Source organism: Odocoileus virginianus, chromosome 15 (assembly GCF_023699985.2).
Source record: "Odocoileus virginianus isolate 20LAN1187 ecotype Illinois chromosome 15, Ovbor_1.2, whole genome shotgun sequence".
NCBI classification, from domain to species: Eukaryota; Metazoa; Chordata; class Mammalia; order Artiodactyla; family Cervidae; genus Odocoileus; species Odocoileus virginianus.
The window spans coordinates 51,402,425-51,429,728 of NC_069688.1; the positions used below are offsets into that span (position 1 = coordinate 51,402,425).

Genomic DNA, 27,304 nt, shown 5'->3' on the forward strand with positions numbered 1-27,304 from the left:
ACATATCAGAATGGCCTGGGAGCTCGTAAGAAACGCTGAGGCTTGGGCCCAACCCACGATTGCGTTCCAGGCAATGTTTGGATGGCATCACCGGCTCAATGGACATGATTTGAGCAAACTCCGGAGATGGTGAAGGACAGGGAAGCCTGGAGTGCTGCAGTCCGTGGGGTCGCAAAGAGTTGAACACAACAAGGTAAGGAAATGGCAACATACACTTAAGGGGCACACACACTGCATGGGTTTTTATGTATTATATGTTGCTGATGATGCTTTCCTTAAAGGAAAACTATGGACACACATCTCAAAGCTTAGAAGTGAACATGCATGCTTAGTCACTCAGTCGTGTCTAACTCTTTGTGACCCCATGGACTGCAGCATTCCAGGCTCTTTGGCCCATAGGACTTTTCAGGCAAGAATACTGGAGTGGGTTGCCATGCCCTCCTCCAAGGGATCTTTCCAACCCAGGATCGAACAGAGTCTCTTAAGCCTCCTGTATTGGGAGGCAGACTCTTTATCAGTGGTGTCACCTGGAAAGCCCCTACAGAATGTCTTTCCCTAAATTTATGTAGCCATGAAACACTTTTTCCCCAGGAAACATCTCCAGGGACCAGTGCTCCCAGGAATATATTTTGGGAAATGCTAGTCTATCCTTTCAGTGCATAGTTCTTTGCCACCACCAAGCAGAGCAATTAATTGTCCCTTATGATGAGGGCAGGGCAGCAGGGCCCACAAGAGGTGCTGTAGAGTGAGACTCAGTGACACAGCTCACTCAGACATCAAGCGAGCGAAGCCTCAGATGAAGTGGCTTAGAGCCTAGAAGACAAATGAGGAACATCTCAAGAAATACTAATAACCGAGCATCGGGCGACATTTTAACGTATTCTGCTTGCAGCCACCACTAAGCTATACTGTTTTTTCCAGTCTCATTTGGATGGGGCACAAATACATTCGGAGGCAGGGTGAGAGGGGAAACGACAGATGTTTCATCATCGGCTACAGTAATGCTGTCTCTCTCCCCAACGCATCACTCCCAAAGACAGTCACTGCCAAACACTACTGCAAAAACACAAGGCATTTCTGTTAATAACACCTAACTGTAGGAAATTCCCTGCAAGTCCAGTGGTTAATTCTCTGGGCTTCCCAGGACATAGGTTCAATCCCTGGTAGGGGAACTAAGATCCTGTATGATGGTGGCACAAGTCAAAAACTTTTACAAGTTAAAAAAAAAAAAGTAACTGTATATTTGAATAAAAATTAATAATAATTTCACTTAAGCTCTGGAATTAGAAGATACTATGGACTATTATCCACTCCTTAGAGAATCACAATGTACCTATCATATGGAAGGTTCTAGAATTCCTTTAAAAGAAGTGCTTAACTGTATTTAACCCAGAGTTTCCAAAATCACTCAGTCCTTGGACTCTTTTTCTTAGGTCATATATTTCATAGAACATGTTTTGAGAAATGCTCCTCTATGGCTTTGAAACAGTCTTTGCAAAAACAAAAAGCACAGGAAAATTAAGTAACTCCTGGAACGTGTGCTGGTCAACAACACAGAAGATGAAGGGTCATGAAACCACAGATCCCACTCTAATTCCATCTCAACACTTTTGCCATAAACCAAACTGCTGAAGCAACAATACATTTTCCACGATGTCCTTCTTTATGGTGTGAAGTGGCGGGAATGCTGATTACAGCACAGAACTTAATGTGGCCCACGGGGGACCCACTGGTCAAGTACAGAGACCAGACATTTCTAGTCTCCTCTTTGAAAATGAAAGTCGCTCAGTCGTGTCCAACTCTTACAACCCCACAGACTGTAGCCCACCTGGCTCCTCTGTCCATTGGATTCTCCAGGCAAGAACACTGGAGTGGGCTGCCATGCCCTCCTCCAGGGCATCTTCCCCACCCAGGGATGGAACTCAGGTCCCCTGCATTGCAGGCAGATTCTTTACCATGTGAGCTACCCAGGAAGCCCTCTTTTCCTCTTTGGTAACAATCAAATCATTAAACAACTGTCATCATCGCTTATCATATGACTACAAGAATTTTCAAATAGACTCGACAGTCCTTGGTTTCTGATCAAAAAAAGAAAAAAGGATGCAAGAAGACAACCAGAGTTTCTAATTATTTTCAGCAAGAATTACACAGCCAAGAAAGCAAAATACAAAAGCTTTTAGCTCTATATGCCAAATAATTTTAAAGTATCACAGTGAGGATGGGGAAAGATGGAAATCAATGAGATTACTGGAATGATGTAAACATTTTATCCATTTGCATAAATACGTAAGTTTCTTTATTCTCGTTTCCAAGGAATTTCGCGTGATGTCTTGAAACAGAAGGCAGGCAGGGGGAGGGGAACAACTCTCTGGTTGGCTGTGAGACTTGGCAAGCACAGGTCTTCTCTGTGCCGTGATGTGAACCTACGTTCACACCTCAATTGTGATTCTCGCAAACCGATACTGCAGGGAGGCAGGCGGCCTCAGCAACACGAGGCCCCTCTCTGGCCCTGGCTGCCTGGACAGCAGGTCCAGCAAGCCCGTCAGGCTAACAAACCCCAGGGCTTCCCCAGAGCCGACGGCCATGGAAAAGTCTCCCTGGGTGACAAAGCCAAGGAGAGCTCTGGAGCAGTGGGAAGTCACAACCGGGAGGGGGCCTGACCACAAGCCCAGGGTCAGGGGCTGGGGCCCGGCTGCAGGGTCCCCCTCTGCCAGGCCCTCAGACGCGGCACGCCATCGGTTCGGCCTCTTCTCCCGCTTCTTCTTCTCCTTCTGTTCCCGGATCTGGCTCTTGAATGGGTCACTGTGCTTGGGCTCCTGGGGCCCACGGTACAGCCGATCGCGGCCGAGCTGCAGGAGATCCTCCTTGTCCGGGACGCAGATCAGGGTGTGCGGGCCGGGGCTGCCCTTCCCCAGCAGGGCCAGCCTGACCCATACCAGGGCCCTGGGGAAGCCGTCCAGCACGGCCAGGCAGGCCTCTCCGGTCAGTCCTTGCTGCCCTCTGCCAGCTTGCTGGGTTGCCCGACCGCCCCCAGACCTGGGCCCACACCAGGCTGACAGCTGCCTCAGTAATCTTCTACTCCTACGTGAAGGGGGAGACAAGCCTTGTGAAGATATTTTGTTCATGGAGAACATAGGCAATCAGGAGACTGGGCACTGCTAGAGTTCATTTGCTTTTCTTTTTTGTTTAATACTCAATGTGGGAAAAGGATCAAAGCTTCAATTTTTAAAAAACTAAAACCACACATTTTTACATTTTTGTAACAATCTGTTTCAGGTGTCTACTATTTTGAGACTGAAGGACTAAAGGTTTAAAGCTGAAGGCAGAGAAAAATAAGACAGTGGGGTGGAATCTATGGCTGTATTCACAGTGGGAGGGTTAAAAAGTAACTGATAATTTTGATGGAAAAAGAAAGCCTAAGGGACACTTGTATGAAAAGTCAGAAGGAACGACATGAAACTATAAGGTATTATACAGAAAAATAAGTATAAAGCAAAGGGGTGGCACGCTTTTAAAATCAGAGCTAACAGAACACAGGGTAAATGATAAGCAGATCAAAGAGCTTGCAGCAATACCGCGAGCACACCTTCCACACAGTCCCCTCTGTGCTACAACAGTATCACAATGAATCAATGAATCACCTCATCGGCCACAAACGCAAGTCATTCAAAACCAGTGAGAAAGACTCTAATTCAGCAATTTAAAGGATGCTTGCAGGGGTTCTTCATTACTTAAGATCATAACCGTGAGGGTACTGCTTTGTGAGCAAAGACTAAATAAAATAGGTCATAAACGGCCTTGGTTTAGGTCTACTGAGGTGATATTTTAAATCACTTCAGCTGCATCATGCCCCAAATCATGTGTGTGTGACTTTAGGCTTTCCCCTGGGCCCTCGAGGATCCACTGACTTTCCCTGATAGAAGGTCTGTAAATTCACTAGGCCTTTGTGTAAAGGCACCATGATAACTTCTACACCCTGGAGCCTGGGTCAGTATCAAAAAACAGACAATCCAAAAAAGGCATCTGGAAGTCTTGGGCACTTACCTAAGAACGCAAAGGCGGCTGCTGGTGGCCCTCTGGCGGCCAGCCCTCTCGGGTTCCACCCCGGCTGGACAATCCGTGTCCATGACTCCCTCGGGCTCACTGGAGGCACGCAGGGGTGTGCCCTGGTTCTCAGACAGCTGAGCAGTCCTTCCAGGCCCGGGAACACAAGGCACCCCATCTCTGCTCGGGCCACTCTCCCCACCACTTGGAGAGGAAGCTGCAGGCGGTTCCTCTTGAGCCTGGACTCTTGACTCCCAGTCTCGAGTTAACTGCTCCCAGGGACAGTAAAAAGGTGCCAGGGTGCCAAGCTTAACGTAGTTGGGCCGTTTTGCAGGAGGACGTCTAATGGGAATCAAAGAGGAAAACCAATTTTGAACGGTTTAGGATGGACAATCAAAAGAACCATGGCCACTGAACTCCATCTCTATTTGAAAAACAAACCTGCAGGGACTTCCCTGCTGGTCCAGTGGTTAAGAAGCCACCTGCCAGTGCGGGGGACATGGGTTCAGTCCCTGGTCCCAGAAGATTACTGAAGGGTATAACGAGAGCCCGTGCTGCGAAACCAGAGAAGCCACCTCAGTGAGAAGCCCGCACACCACAGCGAGCAGCAGCCCCCACTCGCCACAACTGGAGAAAGCCCGGCGCACCCAAAAATAAACTAATCAATAAACCCCAAAATAAATAAAATAAATAAATAACAAGCATAGAAAAAAGTTTTCAAAGAAATATGGTTTTTTAAAAATGATAATAACCAATTCTCCTGGCTGAACATTTTTTTTATTGTTTGGTTTTTACTCCAATAGGAAACGCACCCTCAAAGTTGCCCCGTGGGCACCCCTCCACAGAGCACCCCGCCTGAATGACTGCAGGTAAGGTGTGCTCCTGGAGCCGTGCAGTGACGCCCCCTGCACACTCAACAGGCTTTGAAGTTTCCAAGGTGCAAGATGGGGGATGGTGAAGTTTCTCTCACCCTTGACCTCTGGTAACCCCACTATCCTCCACAGAGTCACTATCATCATCAGTTCCTTATATATCCTTCTCCAGACATTTTATGAACATACAAGCAAATAATGTGCATATTTCTTTCTGTTTTTACCCATCTTGCATAAACAGTGGCAAACAGATCCTGCACTCTTTGCTTACCCTTATTCATTTAACAAAATATCTAGGAGATCACCTTATATGAACACATCTAGACACCCTCACTCTTCTGCACGAGGCTCATCCCACTGGGTGATTATGGCCTCGGTTATCTAGACAGACAGGGCATTATCTCCTGCAGGGCTTTTTGGTTATTTTCAAGCTTTTGCTTCTACAAACGCTGCTGCCATGAACAACCTTGAACATGCTGCACAAGGACAAGTATGTTCACAGGATCAAGTCCCGGGAGTGGAAGTGCTGAGGCAGCGAGTATTAGGAGCACTTGCAATTTTGATGATTATTTCCAAACTGCCCTCCATATGAATGATACCAGTTGACCTTTCCAGCAACAGGTAAGTGAGGGAGAACCTTCAGAAAACCACAGATGAGTGGGAACCAGGGTCTGCTCTGGTACCTAATGACCCCAAGAGGTACAGAGCGGCCTGGCTATGGGCCCTTCTGGGCGGGGGCACTCTGTGAGAGCCTGCGTCTTCAGACTGACCGTCTCCTCGGGGACAGGCCCAGACTGTCCTTCCTGCCTTTGCTTCTTACTATGTGCTGCACCCTAAGACCCCAAATGCAAATGACCAGGGGTTCAGTGTGAGCCTATATCCTGGAGATGGAACCACACGTGCTCTGGCCTCTGAGAGGGGCACCTGGAGAAAAACTCTCCCAGGGTACTGGCCTCACCCAAACACCTTTAAAAAGAGAGATGGACAATTTACAAAAAAGAGATAACAAATGGTGAAAACACAATAGGAGAGAGAGGGCAAGCTGCAATTTCACTCATACCTGATGCTGATGGAACACACGTTCACATCTTTGAAAGTTCCCAACTTGGAGGTTCACACGTAGGGGACTTGCCGCATGTTTACTCTCCCACTTCATCACTGCCCCCCACCATCCTCACATCTCTCTCCTTATAAGCCTAGATTCCACAGTTCAGAGCCTGCCTGCTAAGTTGCTTCAGTCGTGTCCGACTCTTTGCAATCCCACCAGGCTCCTCTGTCCAGGGGGTTCTCCAGGCAAGCACACTGGAGTGGGTTGCCGTGCCCTTCTCCATAGCTCACACAGGCTCCCTTTACACAGACCCTCAACTCCTTCCCCCGGCAAAGCCCATCCTGGTTACATGCAACCCTCCTTCTTCCCCACTCCAGCACCAGACTGGCAGAACATGGCTGGGGAAGAGCATGCAACAGTCCTGAAGGGTCTCACTATCAACACAAAACTCAAGTGGGCTCTTACATTTCTTACAAATCCCCTAGGTTTCTCCCAGTGAGTCCATCTTCCACTGTCCAAGAACACCTTTTACATCAACTCCTCGCTCCTTAAATCTCTGACAACCTCTCTCCCCCTTATTCCTAGATGATATTTCCTTGCCTATTTTTCACTGAGAAGACAGGCACGGTTAGAAGATTACTATCCAACCTCTCTGCAGAGTCTAGCCTACCTAAATCTGTAGCATTTCAGAGTCAGGCTTCCAGCCTGTTAAAATGAGAACGCTGAGCCTGATCCTATGGAACGCCACCCCTTCCCCTGGCGCCCCGATGCCACCCCCTCTTCCCTGCTTGAGGGCTTTGCTCTTGCAAGTTAGCCTCCTCACCTCTCCTGGATCCCTCCCACCAGCCTGGAAACATGCACTTCCAAAAAGAGTAAGCTCCACAAGGGCAGAACTGACTTTGCCTGCCCTGACCACTCAGGGCCCAGAAAAGTTTTCGACACATGGCAGGTTCTAAATTCACATGTGTTAAATGAATAAATTGGACAAATATGTAGAGACGCATAGGGAAAGCTGTTCACAGAAGCACAGAGCAAAAAAAGCGGAAAGAACATAAAGGGCCACTGATAAATCACAGAATAGCCACGCTGCATTGGTAAACTGCCACTGCCAGGGGCCAGGTATGACCCATGAGCTCAGAATGGATTTACGCTCTTAAAGGGCTGAGAAAACACAAGAGATCAATATCTTACGGCTCATGAAAATGACAGGAAGTCCACAGGGTGAGCCTGGAGCACAGCCAGGCCCACTCGTTTACACATCCTCTGCGGCGGCTTTTGCACCACGCCGGCAGAGTTGAGCAGTTCCCATGGAGACAAGAAAGCCAGAAATAGCCAATATCATCTGGCCCCTTACAGGATACGTTTGCCAACACTTAGTGTAGAGTCGTATTTATTGATGTGGGAAAATTTTCCATAACATACAGTTAAATGAAAAAAGCAGGTTTCAAAATAGTGTATGTCATATAATGCTTTAAAAAAAAAATTCCAACTTCCCTGGTGGTCCAGTGACTAAGATTCCACGCTCCCAATGCAGGGGGCCCACGTTCAATCCCTGGTCAGGGAACTAGATCCCACATGCTGCAACTAAAGTTCCTGCACGCTGCCAGTAAGATCAGAGATCCTGCCGCCGCAGCTCAGACCTAGTGCAGCCAAATAAATCAGTAATTTAAAAATTGATTAAATTTAAAAAAAATTTATATACATAGAAAAATAAGTATTTCTGTCAATTACTATTTAACAAGCACAGAGAATCCCCTGCATACTACGGGAGGCACAGGACGCCTGCCCTCAAAAGGGCCTGTGAGCCAGAACCCAGGAACCTCTTGCCGCTCACTCGCCCACTTATTCATCCATCATTCAAACCACAGCTCATACTGGCACAAAGACAGAAATATAGATCAATGGAACAGAATAGAAAGCCCAGAGATAAATCCATGAACCTATGGTCACCTTATCTTCGACAAAGGAGGCAAGGATATACAATGGAAAAAAGACAACCTCTTTAACAAGTGGTGCTGGGAAACCTGGTCAACCACCTGTAAAAGAATGAAACTAAAACACTTTCTAACACCATACACAAAAATAAACTCAAAATGGATTAAAGATCTAAATGTAAGACCAGAAACTATAAAACTCCTAGGGGAGAACATAGGCAAAACACTCTCCGACATAAATCACAGCAGGATCCTCTATGACCCACATCCCAGAATTTTAGAAACAAAAGCAAAAATAAACAAATGGGACCTAATGAAACTTAAAAGCTTTTGCACAACAAAGGAAACTATAAGCAAGGTGAAAAGACAGCCCTCAGATTGGGAGAAAATAATAACAAACGAAGCAACAGACAAAGGATTAATCTCAAAAATATACAAGCAACTCTCCCAGCTCAACTCCAGAAAAATAAATGACCGAATCAAAAAATGGGCCAAAGAACTAAACAGGCATTTCTCCAAGGAAGACATACAGATGGCTAACAAACACATGAAAAGATGCTCAACATCACTCATTATCAGAGAAATGCAAATCAAAACCACAATGAGGTACCATTACACACCAGTCAGGATGGCTGCTATCCAAAAGTCTACAAGCAATAAATGCTGGAGAGGGTGTGGAGAAAAGGGAACCCTCTTACACTGTTGGTGGGAATGCAAATTAGTACAGCCACTATGGAAAACAGTGTGGAGATTTCTTAAAAAGCTGGAAATAGAACTGCCATATGACCCAGCAATCCCACTCCTGGGCATACACACCGAGGAAACCAGATCTGAAAGAGACACATGCACCCTAATGTTCATCGCAGCACTGTTTATAATAGCCAGGACATGGAAACAACCTAGATGCCCATCAGCAGACGAATGGATGAGGAAGCTGTGGGACATATATACCATGGAATATTACTCAGCCATTAAAAAGAATTCATTTGAATCAGTTCTAATGAGATGGATGAAACTGGAGCCCATTATACAGAGCGAAGTAAGCCAGAAAGATAAAGACCATTACAGTATATTAACACATATATATGGAATTTAGAAAGATGGTAACGATAACCCTATATGCAAAACAGAAAAAGAGACTCAGATATATAGAACAGACTTGTGGACTCTGTGGGAGGAGGCGAGGGTGGGATGTTTCAAGAGAACAGCATCGAAACATGTATATTATCTAGGGTGAAACAGATCACCAGCCCAGGTTGGATGCATGAGACAAGTGATCGGGCCTGGTGCACTGGGAAGACCCAGAGGGATCGGGTGGAGAGGGAGGTGGGAGGGGGGACCGGGATGGGGAATACATGTAAATCCATGGCTAATTCACCTCAATGTATGACAAAAACCACTGCAATGTTGTAAAGTAATTAGCCTCCAACTAATAAAAATAAATGGAAAAAAAAAAAAAAAACACAACTCATCTGTCCACCCTTCAAACCTGGAAAGTCAGGCAGGGCCCGTCTCTGTGGCTGCAGACATGCACAGGAATGCACGACCATGGAGCTCAGAGTCAAGGAAACACAGCTTTCAATTATTCACCCATTCATCAGTCAACAGATACAAGTATTCGGGCCCACTGGGCACTGGCTGGACACAGCAGATGCCACAACAAACAAGAGGGTTTCTGTGCTTCCAGGAGCCCACTGGACTTCAGCAGGAAATACACGTGCCCAAGGTGTCCTTTCCAGAGTATAAAGGAAATACAGCCTCTCACTGGCCACTCTTTCAATGGAAAAAGAAAAGAAAACAGTCTAGATGGATAGATACCAAAATGCAAAAACAGTGCATATCTCTCTGGATAAAAGGAATACACTAGTTTATAAAGTATTTTTATATGTTTCCATACTTTCTTCAAAATTTCATAAATATATACTCCATTTATAACCATTACAAAAAAAAAAAAAAACACATACAATATCCATTTTGAGGGGCAGGGCTCAGTAGTGGGAGATTCCACTGTTAACAAGCGCCCGGAACTCAGGTCCACAGTTCAGGAGTACACCATCATCACTGAATCAAATAACCAAGAGAAGGGTTTGTAACCTGCATGGACAATAAAATCCAGCGATAGGGCCATCTCCTAACTAAGTAATGTCTTCTTCAATCATGTCTTGGGAATGCTGACAGGTCTAGGAACTCCACGTGATACAGTCAAGAAGTCCCTGAGGCCAGGAAAAACACTGCTGGGCAGCATGTCTTCCCTTTAAGACAGAAAACTTGAGCAGCCAGCTTCTTACCTCTTGTACTTCTCAAGAAGATGTTTTGCTTGCTCTTCAGCAAAGAGAACCCCAGCAGGGCAATCTGGGAAATCGTCTGGGACATTAGGCGACCTTTTATACTGAGAATGTACTGAGGTTTCTTTTAATCCTCCGACTCTTGCACCTCGATAGATCTAGAAGAAGGCCAGAAAGATTCTGTCATCATACCAACTTACATGGAAACTGCTGAATTCTTTGTATGGGGAAAGTGGGAAACCTAAATACCCATCAAAAAGAGAATGGATAAATACACTGAGGAATTACTCTACAATGAGTTACCATACAACAGTAAAAATGAATGACTTAGAACTTCATCAATCATCATGGAAAAAAAAAATGTTGAGTGAACAGAGCAAGTAAAAACATGTCAGATTTAGCTATTTTTTAATTTTTTTACTAAAGGATAATTGCTTTACAGAATTTTGTTGCTTTCTGTCAAACTTCAACCTGAATCAGCCATAGGTATACATACACCCCCTCCCTTTTGAACTTCCCTCCCATCTCCCTCATCCCACCCCTCTAGGTTGATACAGACCCCTGTTTGAGTTTCTTAGCCATATAGCAAATTCCCGTTGGTGATCTGTTTTACATATGGTAATGTAAGTTTCCATGTTACAAATTTAGCTATTTTAGTTTGGGATACATACACACACAATTAATAAACTATAAAAACATGCATGATAGCAACAAACACCAATAGGGCCAGTGATTCCTTTGGAAGGAGAGAAGGAAATGGGATTGGAGAGGGATACAGAGTGCTTCCAATGACCCTTTAATGGCTTATTTCTTAAGCTGGACAATATACAAGTGTCACTTTCTGTATATTTGAAACAGTTCATAAGTTTAAAGTTATCTTTAAAAATAACCCCACTCCTAAATGATTAAATATCTTTTTCACTATGCATAAGGACTAAAATTAATTGCCTGCATGAATCTAACAGTCCTACTTGTCCTTTATGTTCTCAAAGTAATTATTTAAACTAACCAGGAAAACTCAAACACACATTACAGTTTAAAAAAAATTTTTAGCTGCAGTTAATAAAGAGGAATATATGGATCAACACAAAAAACAATTGTACTCTACACATCTATAAAAATTAAATATTTTGCTTTTAAACTATAACACATTTCAAGTAAAAACAGAAACAAAAAACCTCGTTTGTTGCCACTACTACTCAACAATCAGGCCACTTTTAAAACCTCAAAAGTTCACCAAGTGTCAGCACAACTCTTACTAATGAACCTGGCTCCAGGGACTTTATGAAATTATCTCTTATCCAAGATTATAGCTCAAAGGGCAGAAAACTAGCACTCAATTTCTAGGCCCTGCATCAAGTCAGGAACATTTTCAGCACTTGGCACTCCCTAAGAATGTATCTTGAATGTTGTAACTGTTAGTCAGTATCAGAAGAGTCACTTACAAATGGAATCCAGAACGCCATGCCCCAGCCCTTTGGGAGCAGGACATCCCAGCCGCTTCCCCAGCCTCGCTGGTCATCACCCGTCACTTTTCCTGGTTGTTGAATCAAAAGTATAGGAACCTTGGATTCATGGGGACCTAAAAAAAGTTGTGACCCGGGCACCAGCAATTCACTCCTCTTCCGGTTTAAATCCTGAAGTAGAAGAAAATAATTCAAGACAAATAACTCTAGTCTTCTGGGAGATCCTACTGGGTCTCCCTATAAACAGCTTTAGAAAGTTAAACACTCTTTTAGGAAGAAAGCATTCTCAATAAATAAATGTGAGCCATTTTAAGTACAGAGTACTCCTCCCAGGATGGTTTTCCTCCATAGAATTGCTTTGGTAGAAAATGCCACATTGTCTTAAATTTGGTCTAGAATATACTAACTAGATGATTAACGTTCTAAAACAACACACACTCTTTCTGCTCATTTCTTATATCAGGATTAATCTTATATTTTAACACTCTTACATTTACTTTGGTTAAGATTGGAGGTCATGGAGTAAAGGAAGTATGAATAATTAACAATTTCTCAAGGGAAGCAAGTTGGATAATACTCCAGCTCCTTGAGAAAATTTCTCATCAGGTCCTAAAACAGAAGATGCTACAAATTATCTGTCAGGTGGACTGGAGGGAGTGGGTAACAACATCCTATCAGATTTTTCTTGCCAGCTGTCAAAGCAGATGAGCAGGTGTGAGAGGCCTGCCACTCGACTGAGAAGACCACAGCAGAGACCACCTCCACCAGCGACAGAGCTTAACTCAGGAACGCCCTGCATGCAGGACCAAGTCTTGGGTCTCCTTTTTTTAATCCTTAGTGATTCCAAAGTATATATGTCTATAGCCCCAGTGTTTCCTCCTGAGACAGACACCTGTCTCCTGGACATCTGCTCCTGGGACAGCTCAAGGCCTTTCAAACCCGGTTTATCGGAGATTGAGCTCATCTGCCCTGCTGTGTCCCTCTCTTCCACTGTGCCCCAGCCAGCAGGACGTACAGTCCTCACAGCTCACTCACTCATTCATCATCCTTTCAAATATTTACTGTTCATCCATTTACTCATTCATTCAAATATTTTCTGAGCACTTGTGATACACCAGGCACTTTGCTAGCGCTTGGGAAGACAAGAGCGACAAGTCAGACCTGGCTCTGGCTCTCTTTCAGCTGAGCTCTTAAATCCAAGCTAGACCCCTGGAAGCTAACCCACAAGCCTTCTTTCTCATGTCCCATCTTCCAATCAACCGCTGAGTCTTGTCAGTTTTACTCCCCAGCCCCTCCACTCCAGCTGCCCAGACACACTTCAGGCCCCCACCATGCCATCTGGACTATTTTAAGGATCTCTTTTAAGGCCATCCAACCACGTGTCCTCTCTCCAGCTCCTCAGGCCCCCTATTCCCCATCCCTAGTCTCCACAACACTGCCAGAGTGAAATCTAATCATGTCATGGCCAAGTTTAAAATCTTCATGGCCTCTACATCTTCAGTCCAAATGCAAAGATGCCTCAAGGTCTTTTACACTGGACCCCCATTTTAATCTCTTCAGTTCTATCTCCTGCCTCACCCTTAACTCTAAGATACTGATCCACTTGGAGATTCCTGAACAGGTCACCCTGTTTTTGGTCTGGGCCCTTGCCCTTCCCCTCAACTTGGACAATCGTTTCTCCACTGTAGCCTTGACTCCTGGCTCCTGACCCCAAGAAGTCTGGTTAATTCTGACCATCCACCTAAGAGTTAGCTCAAATACCGGCTTCTCCATCTGGGGAGCTTTCCCTAATTTCCCTAGTCCGGGCTCAGTACCCATTCTTTGGGCTTCCTTCGTACTCTGTACTTCTTCAACTGTATCCTAGGCATTTGCCCCATCACTGAATACAATACCTGGTGCTGGCAGGAGCTCAATCATTGTGAGATTACAGACCGAGAACATTTAAGGGGAAAAACATAATGAATGAAAAACATATTTAAACCACAAGACTATCATTTTCAAGAAAAAGTCTCTGTATTCATTTTTTCTAGAGATTATTCTTCTCTAAAACAGAAAAAAAAATCATTGTTTATATCATTAAGTAAGGGATCAAAAGTCTAAAAATAAAAGGAAGTCTATGGGCATCTATAAAGTATGAAATAACTTTCATGGTCTCTAAAGTGATGAATTTCAACCTGTTTTCATGACTCTACCATTAGTTACCTGATCCGAGATTTTATTCTCTGTGACACTCTTAGAGATATCTTGGTTCCAGAGAAAGCTATGCGAACACTCCACGGGCACACCCTCCAGAAGCAGCTGTCTAACTTTCTCATTATCTAAGAGGGAAAAGAAACAGCCTTAAACCACATTCTTTAATTTAAGTCAGTAAGGGTCAAATTCTAAATAACGCTAGAGGACTTTCTGTTAGAGGAAAATATTCTACAGGCATTTACTTCTCTAGAGAATTTATTTACTTGAATAGAAACTGTTACTCTTACAGTTGGTTTCATAATCTGTGAAACAGCACAGGCTCCTAAACTTACTTGACATTTATTTTTAGTGTATAAGATGCAAATATTACATTAAATTTCCTCGAAATAACTGCCTGATTCCACAGGGAAGATAATCAAATTCTAGGCATCACTGCAGAGGTGAAGAACCACTTCTTGATCATACTCTCTGATTGCACAAGTTATATTTTAACTACAGGCTTCAGGGCTCTTTATATCATCTCTGACCCAAAAGTCCTGAGCTAACAGATACCATCCTTTTTTTCTGTCCTTTTATTTCAAGTCTCTAACAACCCTATTTTTATTGAACTGAGTGAATTCCCTTTCTGTAAAACGTATTGCTCTCATTCCTTTCAAATGAATATATTTTCTGTGAACTATGTTGTTTCATTCCTTTAAACGAGCCACACCGGCCAAAAAGTACTCCAGTGGGAAAGGGGGAGGAATTGTTTCAGTTATAAACATGCATATTGATAGAAGAGATATCCTATATGCAATTATTTAAACACTAGGGGGAAATATATCTTTCAGATTTTGTTTTGTTGGACTGAAGAATTAGAAGAAAAAAAAGAAAAAAAAAATCAGACAATTCATGGGTTTAGGTTAAGGTCCTAAAATGCCAACACAAAAGATCACTCAACAGAACATACCCACATGGGTCTGATGGCTGCAAAAGAAAAGAAAAAGTTGGAAGTGACTCTGCAGTTGTGATGTGCTGAGATTGTGAGACTGGTGGTCAAGACAGTTCAGAAGACCCTGAAGTCACTTCCTCACGTGGGCACAGGACAATCACAACTGTTTACAGAGCAACTATGTATGAGAACATCTTGAAGACTAGCAGGAGAGACTTCCTATAGGTAAAGAAAATAAAGAAGGAACTGGAGAGGAGAGGTAGAGAGAGACCTGGTAGAGTCAAGCCACACACTCCCCGGGCTAGGCGGGCGGGGTAGGTGACCCACAAAACACAGGAGGAGAATCACAATTACAGAGTTTTCCCAAAAGAGCAAAGGGCCCAAGCTCCACATCAAGTTCCCCAGCCTGGGGGAGCTGTATGGAGAGGATGAGCTCACAGAACATCTGGCTTTGAAGGCCAGGTGGGATTGACTACAGGACAGCTGGAGGATTACAGGAAACACAGACCCCACTCTGAAAGGGTGCACACAAAATCTACATGCTCCAAGAACCAGTACAGAGGAAGCAGTCTGAAAAGAGCCTTTACTTGCTGATTTTTAAGTTTCCCAGAAAGGCAGGAGGCAACTGGGCGTCCTCCTGGGGACACCGATCTGGCAAGGATGTGGAGAGAAGGGAATTCTCATGCTCTGTTGGTAGGAATGTCAACTGGTGCAGCCACTGTGCAAAACAGAATGGAGGCTCCCCCCAAAAATGAAAAATCAAACTACCACACAATCTAGCAACTCTGTTTCGCGGTACATTTTCAAAGAAAATAAAAACACTCAATTGAAAAGATATGTGCACCCCCTATGCTCACTGCATCAATTATTTACAATAGCCAAGGTATGGAAGCTACCTAAGGGTCCATCAACAGACGAACAGTTAAAGAATATGTGGTACATATACAATGGAATTCTACTCAGCCATAAAAAAGAATGAAATTTTGCCATTTCCAACAACATGAATGGACTTGGAGGATATTATGCTAAGCCAGACAGAGAAAGCCAAATACCAAATGATATTGCTAGTATGCGGAATCTAAAAAACAAAACATAAGACAGAAACAGAGTCATAGATATGGAGAACAAACTGGTGGTTGCCAGAGGGGAGATCTGTGGAGGGATGAATGAAATAGTTGAGAGAGATTAAAAGACACGAACTTCCATTTATAAAATAAATAAGGCATGGGGATGCAATGTACAGGACAGAGGATATAGCCAATGATATTGAAATAAATCTGTATGATGACAGATGGTAACTAGGCTTATCTTGGTTATCATTTTGTAATGTTTTTTCAAGAAAGACTTTAATTTTCTCTGAACTGATTTATATTAAGATCATACCACTCTAATGGCAGAAAGTGAAGAGGAACTAAAGAGCCTCTGGATGAGGGTCAAAGAAGAGAGTGAAAAAGCTGGCTTGAAACTCAACATTCAATAAACTAAAGATCACGGCATCCAGTCTCATCACTTCATGGCAAATAGAAGGAGAAAAACTGAAAACAGTGACAGATTTTATTTTCTTGGGCTCCAAAATCACTGCAGACAGTGACTGCAGCCATGAAGTTAAAAGATGCTTGCTCCTTGGGAAAAAAGCTATGACAAACCTAGACAGCATGTTCAAAAACAGAGACATCACTTTGCTGATAAAGGTTTGTATAGTCAAGCTATGGTTTTTCCAGTAGTCATGTATGGATGTGAGAGTTGAACCATAAAGAAGGCTAAGTGCCAAAGAACTGATGCTTTTGAACTGTGGTGCTGGAGAAGATTCCTGAGAGTCCCTTGGACTGCAAGGAGATCAAACTAGTCCATCCTAAAGGAGATCAGTCCTGAACATTCCTTGGAAGGACTGATGCTGAAGCTGAACTTCCAATACTTTGGCTACCTGATGTGAAGAGCCAACTCATTGGAAAAGATCCTGATGCTGGGAAAGATTGAAGGCAGGAGCAGCAGTGGGTGGCAGAGAATAAGATGGTTGGATGGTATCATCAACTTAATGGACTTGAGTTTGAGCAAACTCTAGGAGATAGTGGACTGGGAAGCCTGGTGTGCTACAGCCCATGGGGCTGCAGAGTTGAACACAACTTAGCAAATGAACAATGAAAGCCTTAGAAAGAATTTAATACATAACTGCCTTTTCCCAAAACTGGTACAGACACTATGGAGAACAGTATGAAGATTCTTTAAAAAACTAAAAATAGAGCTACAATACGATCCAACAATCCCATTCTTGAGCATACACCCAAAGAAAATCATAATTCAAACAGATACATGCACCCCAATGTTACTGCAGCACTGTTTACAATACCTAAGACATGGAAGCAACCTAAATGTCCATCAACAGAGGAATGGATAAAGAAGATTTGATACAAATATAAAGGGAATATTACTCAGCCATCAAAAAGAACAAAATAATGCCATTTATGACAACATGGATCGACCTAGCTACAGTCATACTGAGCAAAGTAAGACAGAGAAAGACAAATATTATACGATATAGCTTATATGTGGAATCTCAAAAAAAGGCCACAAAAGAACTTATCTACAAAACAGAAGTAGTTACAAATGTAGAAAATAAATTTATGGTTATGGGGCTGGAGGGAAAGAGGGGAGGAATAAATTGGGAGACTGGGATTGACACATATACACACTACTGTATATAAAATAGATAACTAACATGGACCTACTGTAGAGCGAAGAGTACTCTACGCAATCCTCTGTAATGGCCCATATGGGAAAAGACTCTTAAAAACAACGGATATACGTATATGTATGTGGCCAGCTGCAGTCCATGGGGTCGCAAAGAGTCGGACACAACTGAGCGACTGAACTGAACTGAACGTATATGAATAACAAATTCACTTTGCTGTACACCTGAAATTAATAAAACATTGTAAATCTATACCCTAATAGGAATTTTTAAAAATTATTCCAAAAAAGGATTTGAGGCAGCAAGACAGACTAAGTAGAGTTCAACTGCAGTTTTGAGACCGTTCTGACAGTCAATAACTATCAGTGTAGTAGATGCTCTTTTACGGTTGTACCCAACCATACTGCTATTAAAAAAGAAAAGAAAGAGCCAACAATTCGGCAATTAAAGTGTTAGACTCTCTAATTAACTAACTTACCTATATATCTTAAATTCCTCTTTCATCCAATCCACCTTTCATGTTAAGGTTCTGGCAGAGTACTGTACTGCCCCCTTAATAAGCTATCTACCTACTTGTGAAGGTAAAAAAAAAACAAATCTCAAGTTGTTACTACACACACCAGTATCTTTTCTCCCAAAACTGACAGACTGATTTTAATTATTCTTCCAATTAACTGGGCTTAAATGACAGTAAACACAGTGAGACATTATCACAATTGTGCAGATCAGACTAAGATTTTAGCCAGCCCCCACCCACCCCCAACCACGTCCCCAAAGAAACCCCCACAGGCCACGCTACTGACTCTAAGCCGAGACCTCTTACCCTTCAGCACCTGGGATGGCCTTGCCAGGATTCGAACCTGGGTCATCTGTATGGTCAGACAGAGGCTTCCAAAGAGCACAAGACCAGCTGCGGGTGCGGGTCCCTTCCTCACAATTAAAATTCTGAAAAGCCAGGCATTTTCAGAGAACCCCGTTTGCAGAGGCAGGTTTTTACTAGATATTGAAAATAGAGAACTCAGGGGAAAAAATGAACATAAGGATCAGGATACACGTTTACAGCTAAAGATACTTCCTGATACACCATTTCCTTTTATCATGATCACCTTGAAAAGGTAGGCAAGTAAAAAGATGGCCTGAAATTTTCTACAGATAAAGTTACTGTAGAAGTTGTCACTGGTGGAATTCTTCTAATGGGACTGACTAGTCAGAATGGTTGTTAAGGAAAACCAGGGTTGTCTCAGGAACTTTACCTTGGCATTTTTCTGGATTGGGCAAAACTTTGGACCTCTTTTGAGGCAGATTTATTCGTGGATCACCAACCGTCAGTCCCAGAATAGTACCTGCTGGAATTTCTGCTGGTGATGTTATTCCTTTAGCAACAAAACAAAATGCAAACAGGAAGTTATTCACAAATACATACATATTTTGCTTTCATTTTCAAATGTTTCTAATGAAATTTTCATCTTGGGCTGATATTATAAAAACACACATTCCCTTTTATCTTCCCAATGATACTTTCAGAGAATAAATTAACATTCATAAAGAGGGAAGCTTTACCAAAAACATTAAGTTAACATTACAGGTCATTTTACAACATGAACATGGATATTCCTATCAATAACTACAGGAGCTTTACATACAAATGCAATCATGTGTGGGTACGTAAGATTTCAGTTTAGTAGCTGGTATATGCATTTAAATATAGTAGCGGAATACCAGTTATTTATTTAAAATACTAACATCTCATTTGTGCTTCTTGCTGTATTTTAACAGTTTCAAAGTAAAAAGCACCACTACACTGAGGTAGCTCAGCTGCAAGATGCTCTTTTAACCCAGTTCCCTCTCCTCCCGTCTTCCCCAGTACGACCGTGTTCCCCCGTATGCATGCTGAGTGCTAAGTTACTTCAGTCGTGTCTGATTCTTTGTGACCCTATGGACCGTAGCCCTCCAGGCTCCTCTGTCCAGGGCATTCTCCAGGCAAGAGTACTGCAATGGGTGGCTGTGCCCTCCTCCAGGGGACCTTCCCAACCAGGGATCAAACCCGCATCTCTTACGTCTCCTGCACTGGGAGGCGGGTTCTTTACCACTAGCACCACCTGGGAAGCCCCGTTCCCCCGTATACCTCCCAGCAAGTCAAAAATGGCTGCTTGTCTGCGATGAAGGGAAACACTATCAGGATTCTTGCAGCTTTCAATCCACCAACGGTGAGGTGTCTTCTCCGTGTCCTCTCCCTCCTAGAAAACAACAACTCCTGTTCACCAGACCCACAATGGGTCAGGCTTAATAATTTTGGTTAAAACGTTTGTGCTACTGGCCTCCATCCTTTCATCCTCGTTTCTTAGAATGAATGTTTCTGGAGAGGAACCAGGGAAACTGTCACATCAGACTAACAACTCTTCTAACCAAAGACAAGGATGTAGGACTATGCTTCTCTCAAGAGTTCATACACTAAGAAGAATATCTGCGTTTTCTGAGAGACTACCTGACTAACGTACCACACGCCTGTGGTCTCCGGAGCATAGCGCCAACACGAGAGACCTTGCTCCTTGCTCTTCTCCCAACACTACCAACCTCATCGCCAGACTAAGCAATACAATTTTCCTCACTGAAGAAAAACCAAAACAAAACCCCTTTTGAAGAAATCTTTAGCAAAGGAAGATATTACTACTATAGTATTTCTAGAAATTTCAAGAAATAATGTATTTTACTTGCCTTTTTTTTCTGAACAGAACTAGGAACTGAGGTTTCAAACAGCACTTCGAGTACCATATGCATGCCCGGGAAGAGAACTTTGCAGCTGTGATTCATACCAAAGTTTGCTGAAGGGGGATGTTCCCCTACAGAATCTAACCTATAATATTTATTCATTGAGCCCTTTACCTCACAGAAACTCAGGTAGCACGTGGTTCAAAGTACAGACCCTGGAACCAAACTTGGCAGGTTCAAATCCTCCCTCTGCAACTTACTAGCCAGTGTGGAATGCCTAGTCAGCACCAGGCACTGCACTGAGCCTGGGGCACAGAGTCAAGAAGAGGACTGCCCCGAGCCTGCCAGCATGAAGCTCAGAGTCTTAAGACACGGACATCGCAAAGACATGTGAACAAATCTAGATGTAAAAACTGAGGAACGGTGCAAGACGGAATGAAAACAGCAGCAAGGATTTAATTGAACTTGGAGATCAGGAAAGAATTCTAGAGGAAAGTGATATAGATGTTGAAACCTTTAGACTCAGCCAAGAAGAGAGGTAGAGACAGAAAATTTAGACAGTCTCAAAGGGACGTGAGATCTGACACATTCTAGAACCAGGAACCACTGGAAGAAGCCAGTGTGGCTGAAGCGCCGAACGTGAGAAGAGATAAGGCCAGACAGGCATGGAGGCACAAGATCACCAGTCAAATTAAGGGCTTTGGATTTTTTTTTTTTCTCACATACAATGAGAAGCTATCTAGAGGGGGGAGGAGCCAAGATGGCGGAGGAATAGGACGGAGAGACCACTTTCTCTCCTACAAATTCATCGAGAAGCTATCCAAAAGCTTTGAATCAGGAAGTAGCTCGATGAGCATGAATTGCTAAAATGGGGCTACCCTGGTGGTCTAGTGGTTAAGATGTCTGCTTGCCAATGTAGGGGACATGGGTTCGATCCCTGGTCTGGGAAGATCCCACATGCCCTGGGGCCACTAAGCCTGTGTGCTCTGCAACAAGAGAAGCCCCCATAAAAAGTCTGTGCACCGCAACTAGAGAGCAGTCCCTGCTCACTGCAACAAGAGAAAAAGCCCGCACAGCGACAAAGACCCAGTGCAGCAAAAAATAATAAATGAATTAATTAAAAAAAAAAAAAAGAAAATTACACTTCACTTTCCTTTGGAAAAAAACAAAAAATTGCTAAAATATCACTTTGCCTCCTGTGTGGAGAAAGGAGCCAAAAATGGGAACAATGAAAGAAAGCTGAGAAGCTTCTTCAGGACCCGGGACAGAGATGACAGAGACTAGTGAGGAAACAGTGAAGAGACAGAAGTCGCCTTTGGTTTTTAAAGTATCTGTCTTCCAGCAGCTCAAACTCTGATTGGCTCTATCACTGTATCAGACATGTCCAATCGGCAAGAGGCACGGACGCTGAGAGGCACTGATACAGGAAAACGAACCAAATCTGAACCCAAAGTGTCCACATTTGAGTCTGATGCCTCATCTACTCTCTACTCTCCAGACCTGTGCAATCAATATGGTGGCCACTTGACAGAGACAGCTTTGAATTTACCTATTAATAATTAAAATAAGTAAAGGTACCAATTCACTTCCTCGGTCACACTAGCCACTCAAGTAGCTACCTGTGGCTGGTGGCGCCCATACTGAACAGCACAAAGAAACAGCATTCTTGCAAAAAGTTCTACTGAACAGAGGTACATTTGACACATTGCTCTCAACCTGCTAGAGACCATCCTGAAAACGAATCCCAGAGAATTATGCATCACACAAATACAAACAAAGAAACCTGGCATATACTTTCAGGGATTTTAGGGGCGGCTCCCTGTTACCTACTTACCTATGGAGCAGAAGTTAAGACCCTTTACAAAATTCAGAAGCTGCAGGAGCAGTCTGTATTTAAATAAGAACCAATCAGTTTACTTGCTACATTCACTTAGATTTGCTATTCTAGGAGAAATGAAAGATAAAAATCTTTGATAATAAGCATAAACAGGCAAACAAACATGTATAAGCTATGGCCCCAAATGCTGCCAAATTATATATTAGGTTTCACAAATTTGCTAAGAAGGACCTGACCAGAATAAAGCAATGCAATCAGGTTTACTCTTACGGTGTGGACGGAAGCAGCTTTGAGTGCCTCAGTTAAGATGGAGTGAGAAAGAGGACCGATCAGCCGGAATCTGTTCATCTCCATAGTCAAATCACTGAAAGAAAGAGAAGGGCTTTATACTGCATATAATGTCTGTCTCACTGACAAAAACAGAGCCCGCCTTCACTGAAAACGTTCAGTAGGTTCAGAGGAGGTTCAGCCCATACCGGATCATGATGCCTGTGCTTGGGGAGAGCCAAGAATATGGCTGAAGTGGATCTCTAGTTCCATCACCAATGACTTTTTTAACTGGTTGAGCGTTTTCCCCATCATCTTTCCGTTTTCTTTTCTTGCCGATTTTTTCTTCAGGCAGGTCAATCTGGCTTTTCTCTTGAGACGGTGTCAAAAGGGGATCTGGGATCCAGACAGTTGCCTTGGTAGGTTCCATACACTGGCACACTGCTTTTACCTCCTCTAAGATATCCTAAGAACACGTTCAGACATTTTAAACTCCGAATTTAAATACAAGTTTAAGTTGGTTTAGTTTATTTTTTTCTACCAGTAAAAATGTATATGCTTATCTCACAAAAATGAAGCTAAATTTAAAATTGTCAAAAAGCTTTTTTGATTCCTCTGAGTAGTGCTTGACACACAAAGCAACAACAAAAAAGAACTCCTAAAAGTCCAAAATTAATGAAAACAATGTGACTACTCTGACCAATTTTTTTAAAAAACTAGTTTAAAGACGAATCTGGAGAAAATTTACAGTCTACTGTATGAAAGCAGTGAGTATGCTAAAAGAGGGAAGCTAAGCTAAATGCAGTATTAAAAAATTATCAGAATTACTCAAAACAGATTCTCATCATCAAACTGGCTCTAACAAGCATATGAATACAAGGAACCAATTCAGAATGATGGAAGCGTTAGTTCTATGCAACATTTCAAGCCATTGTTATAAGACTGGTTTCATCTCTACTTCTACTCAGGGCTTACCAAAAGTCAGGTCAAGATTTGCTTCACTTATTAATATTAACATAACTATCCTCCCTATATTCCAATACCGAGCAATCAGTCAAACTTTCACACAATTTAAATTTCCGTAGCACTGATTTATAACAGTAATCAAGAATCCAGCAACTGAGTGATGAGAAATAATGTCAAGGATTATACCTGTTTAAGAGCTGGATGAAGCCAGATCCACAACTGCCTGCTCTCAGCAGTGTCACCAGGTGTCCCCTGGGCCTTCCACATAAATGTCACAGGACCCAGCATTTCTAGGGGATATTTATTTGCCCTGTAAAGCATGACGCTCCCTTGGCACTTTCCAGACAAATAGTGGACTGCAGCAAAAGTCAATCCTGACATAAACAAAAACAAAATTCCAAGATTATTTACTGTCTATCTTCATGACAGATGAGGTTTTAGTTTTGGTCGTTGCTTAGATCAAACCCTGGCACATGATAAGTTCTCAAATAAATTTATTGAGAAAATGATTTAATGAATTTTGAGTTTCTTCCTACCTAGATTTACTACACCAGAATAATGGTTCTCTCACTTTATACTCAGCAATGTTAGAAATGATTTAATAGCTACCCCAAATTTTCCTTACATGAACATTCTTGTTAGGAAGAACTATCTCTGTAAGGCCTGTTTAAATTCCAAAATATTTAAGCAGACACTTGTTCATGAAATAAGTAAATATAGACACTTAAACAGGACTCAGCTTTGAAACAAGTTTACCTGTGTCTATGCTACACATTGAAGAAAGTGCTTTTAGTATTTCTTCCTCTTTGCCCTTCAACTCCAAACAACAGTAGTAGGATAAATCCTATAAAAAGAGGGAGATACTATTAAATACTTGAATTTCCATTTAAAATGTAAATGGCAGTGACCTACTTTTCAGAAAGGAAATATGTGTTTTTTCCTATATTCACAGATAAGTTCCAAGTGATTTGTAAAAACTACTGCCTTTAAGGATTATCCCGCCCCCAAATCACCTAAAGTGAAAAATCAAAGTAGAATAAGCGAGACTGTAATAAATTCAGCAAAATTATGTTAAGGATGCTCACTTTGGTTAGCTAATTTAGGACTTTAGGATTATTCAACACTGAGCCTAATGACACATGAGGCAATTTATCTCACATTTCTCCCCTGCTCAGTCTCTCTCTTTTGTTTGTTTGATATTATTTATTTGGCTGCTCTGTATCTTAGCTGTTGACATGAAGGATCTAGTTTCCTGACCAGGGATCAAAACTAGGCCCCCTGCATTGGGAGCATGGAGTCTTAGCCACTGGACCACCAGGGAATTCCCATCCCCTGCTCAGTATTAACCACGATATCCAACTTTGACTAAGCAATGTACAAGGAAAAAGGTGAGTAATGAGAATAAAGTCTTATCAATTTAAACAGAATGAAGAGAGCTCAGACTGAGCTAATAAAATCAATTATGTTAAAGACATAATAATGGTTAATAGTTACTGAAAGGTTACTGGGTGTCAGAGCAGGGTTAACCCTATACTGGACTGTCATTTAATCTTCCCAACACCTGCTGATCAGATGCCAGCATTAACTTATTTGCCAGGTGAAGACATTGAGACAGACTGCTACTTGAGCAGTCATGTCATCAGAAAGTGGAGAAGCTGGCATTCGAGTCAGGCTCACTGACCCCCGAGCTAACCCCTCTGCCACAGCTCCTGTAAGCAAATGCAGTACACACAGAAACTAAAATGCAAAGTACAGCAAAGGCTCCGACAAACTCATGTTCATCTGTGCTGATAGAAATCTTTCACCAACAGTGATCCACTCCCAGTTGTCAGTGGCAGATGAACCCAACTAGAGTGCGTTCAACTGGCTGACAACAGAGAATGATGGTTAAGAGCATGGAACTCTGGAGCCAGACTGCTAAGTTACTTCAGTCGTGTCTGACTCTGTGTGACCCCATAGACGACAGCCCACCAGGCTCCCCCGTCCCTGGGATTCTCCAGGCAAGAACACTGGAGTGGGTTGCCATTTCCTTCTCTAATGCGTGAAAGTGAAAAGTGAAAGTGAGGTTACTCAGTCGTGCCCAACTCGTAGCGACCTGATGGACTGCAGCCTACCAGGCTCCTCCATCCATGGGATTTTCCAGGTAAGAGTACTGGAGTAGGGTGCCATTGCCTTCTCCAGGAGCCAGACTACCTGGACTCAAATCCCAGCTTCACCACTCGTTAGGTGTAAGGCTATGGGTAAACTGCCCAACTTCAGCTTCCTCATTTGTAAAATGGAAATAATAGTAAACACTTACCCAATACTGTTGTTGTAAGGATTAAGCGAGTAAATATATGTAAAGTACTAAAACAGACATTAAGTATTCAAAAATATTTATTACTAGCTATAATTTTTATTACTTAGAACTGATGTAAAAGAAAGAATAAAAAATTCTGCCCCAAATGAGAAGTAACTATGTCTGCCTTAAAATCTGAGTGATGGTAGTGGAGAAAGCATGGACCAGGGGAGTCAGCATCCAAGAGCTAGGTAGGTCACCAACAAGCTGTGTGGCCCTGGGCAAGTCACTTGATCACTCTGCATCCCAGTCCCGCAATGTAAAATGAAGACTTTGACTCTAATCCATGATTTCTGCTGCTGAGTCTTCAAATCAAAGGCTCTTAAGAGGTTCCTGTATTTACTTTACACCCATTAGGAAGGCGATTATCAAAAAAGAAAAAAGAAAACACCAAGTGTTGGTGAGGATGTGGAGAAACTGCTGATGGGCATGTAAAATGGTAGAGCCTCTATGGAAAACAGTATGATGGTTCCTCAAAAATTTAAACCAAGAACTTCATGGGCCAGCAGTTCACCCCTGGGTATGTACCCAAAAGAACTGAAAGCAAAGAACTGAAGGGATGTTTGTACACCCATGTTCACAGCAGCATTATTCACAATAGCCAAGAAGTAGAAACCACCCAAGAGTGGATCAGCTTTGATGGATGAATGTATAAACACAATGTGGTATAAAATACAATGGAATATCTTTCAGCCTTAAAAATGAGGGAAATTGTGACACATGATACAACATGGGTGAACCTTGAAGACATCATGCTAAGGGAAATAAGCCAGTCTCAAAAATACAAGTATTATATGATTCTACTTATGTGAGCCACCAAGAGGGGTCAAATTCATAAAGATGAAAAGTAGAATGGTAGCTGACAGAGACCGGGGCGAGACAGGAATGGGGACTTAAGTGTTTAATGGATGAGGAATTTCAGCTTGAGGAGACAAATAAGTCCCGGAGATGGATGGTAATGAACCACACAACAATGTGAATATACTTAAGACCTAAGTAATAAGTACCACGGAAATGCAGACTTAAAAATAAAATGGCAAATCTGATGTTATGTCTTTTTTACCACAATTTTTTTTCAGGTTCTTGTATTGATTATTCTGCTATATTGCTCTCAAGAGGTATCAGAGGATGCTAATACTAACAGCTTTCTAAAGTTGGCCAAGGCCATCCTGCCACTGAAAGGCCCTCTGCAAAGAAAAGATTGCTAGACATGTACTGAAAAAGATAGGAAACAATTTCATGCGGAGATGGGGGGAGTGGGGCAGGCGGCTGGGGTGGAGGAGCTAGGACAGCCAAGACAGACAAAGACTATTATGCAGCTCTAAAATCAACTATCCTCTCAAAGGCTTTAAAACACACTTCCCAGCAGAGATGTTTCTCAAATATCTACAGTGGCGAATGAGTGCTAAATGAATCAATGCTGAATAAACCTGGAGCATGACCAACAAGACCCCGTGGGCTCTGGTTTCTACTTGTTTCTCCAGAACTAATCTCACCCTAATGTTGGGCCTGCTCTCAGTCTCTTCATCTTTGTCACACTGCGTTTATTTCAATCCTTCCCTATCTGGCTGCCTTCTACCTTCCCCACTCTGGCAATTTCTTATCCCTTAGAGTTCGGCTGTAGCTGCACTTGCATGGGGAAGCACTCCTGTTCCCGTCATGAATACTCATAGTATTGCAGTTTTCCCTTACAACTGAATATCAGGCTAATTATCTGACTGTCAG

At 42.8% G+C, this 27,304-nt stretch overlaps 1 protein-coding gene across 5 annotated transcripts in view; it reads right to left on the reverse strand.

The window, feature by feature from the left end:
* Positions 1-27,304, reverse strand: part of POP1 (POP1 homolog, ribonuclease P/MRP subunit) — a 51,133-nt gene that overhangs the window by 11,448 nt on the left and 12,381 nt on the right. For 3 of the 5 annotated variants that reach the window (XM_070477352.1, XM_020911178.2, XM_020911179.2), the window contains 11 exons: positions 23,998-24,085; positions 23,428-23,615; positions 22,485-22,741; positions 22,279-22,372; positions 19,588-19,699; positions 18,716-18,835; positions 13,852-13,967; positions 11,629-11,820; positions 10,187-10,341; positions 4,045-4,386; positions 2,265-3,081 (listed from right to left, as the gene is read on the reverse strand). In XM_070477352.1, coding sequence (XP_070333453.1) covers positions 2,430-3,081; positions 4,045-4,386; positions 10,187-10,341; positions 11,629-11,820; positions 13,852-13,967; positions 18,716-18,835; positions 19,588-19,699; positions 22,279-22,372; positions 22,485-22,741; positions 23,428-23,615; positions 23,998-24,085 — 2,316 coding nt within the window. In that variant the 3' untranslated portion in view covers positions 2,265-2,429. Of the gene's footprint in view, positions 1-2,264; positions 3,082-4,044; positions 4,387-10,186; positions 10,342-11,628; positions 11,821-13,851; positions 13,968-18,715; positions 18,836-19,587; positions 19,700-22,278; positions 22,373-22,484; positions 22,742-23,427; positions 23,616-23,997; positions 24,086-27,304 lie in introns of those variants that run through there. The other 2 variants (XM_020911182.2, XM_070477354.1) reach the window with 1 other exon arrangement.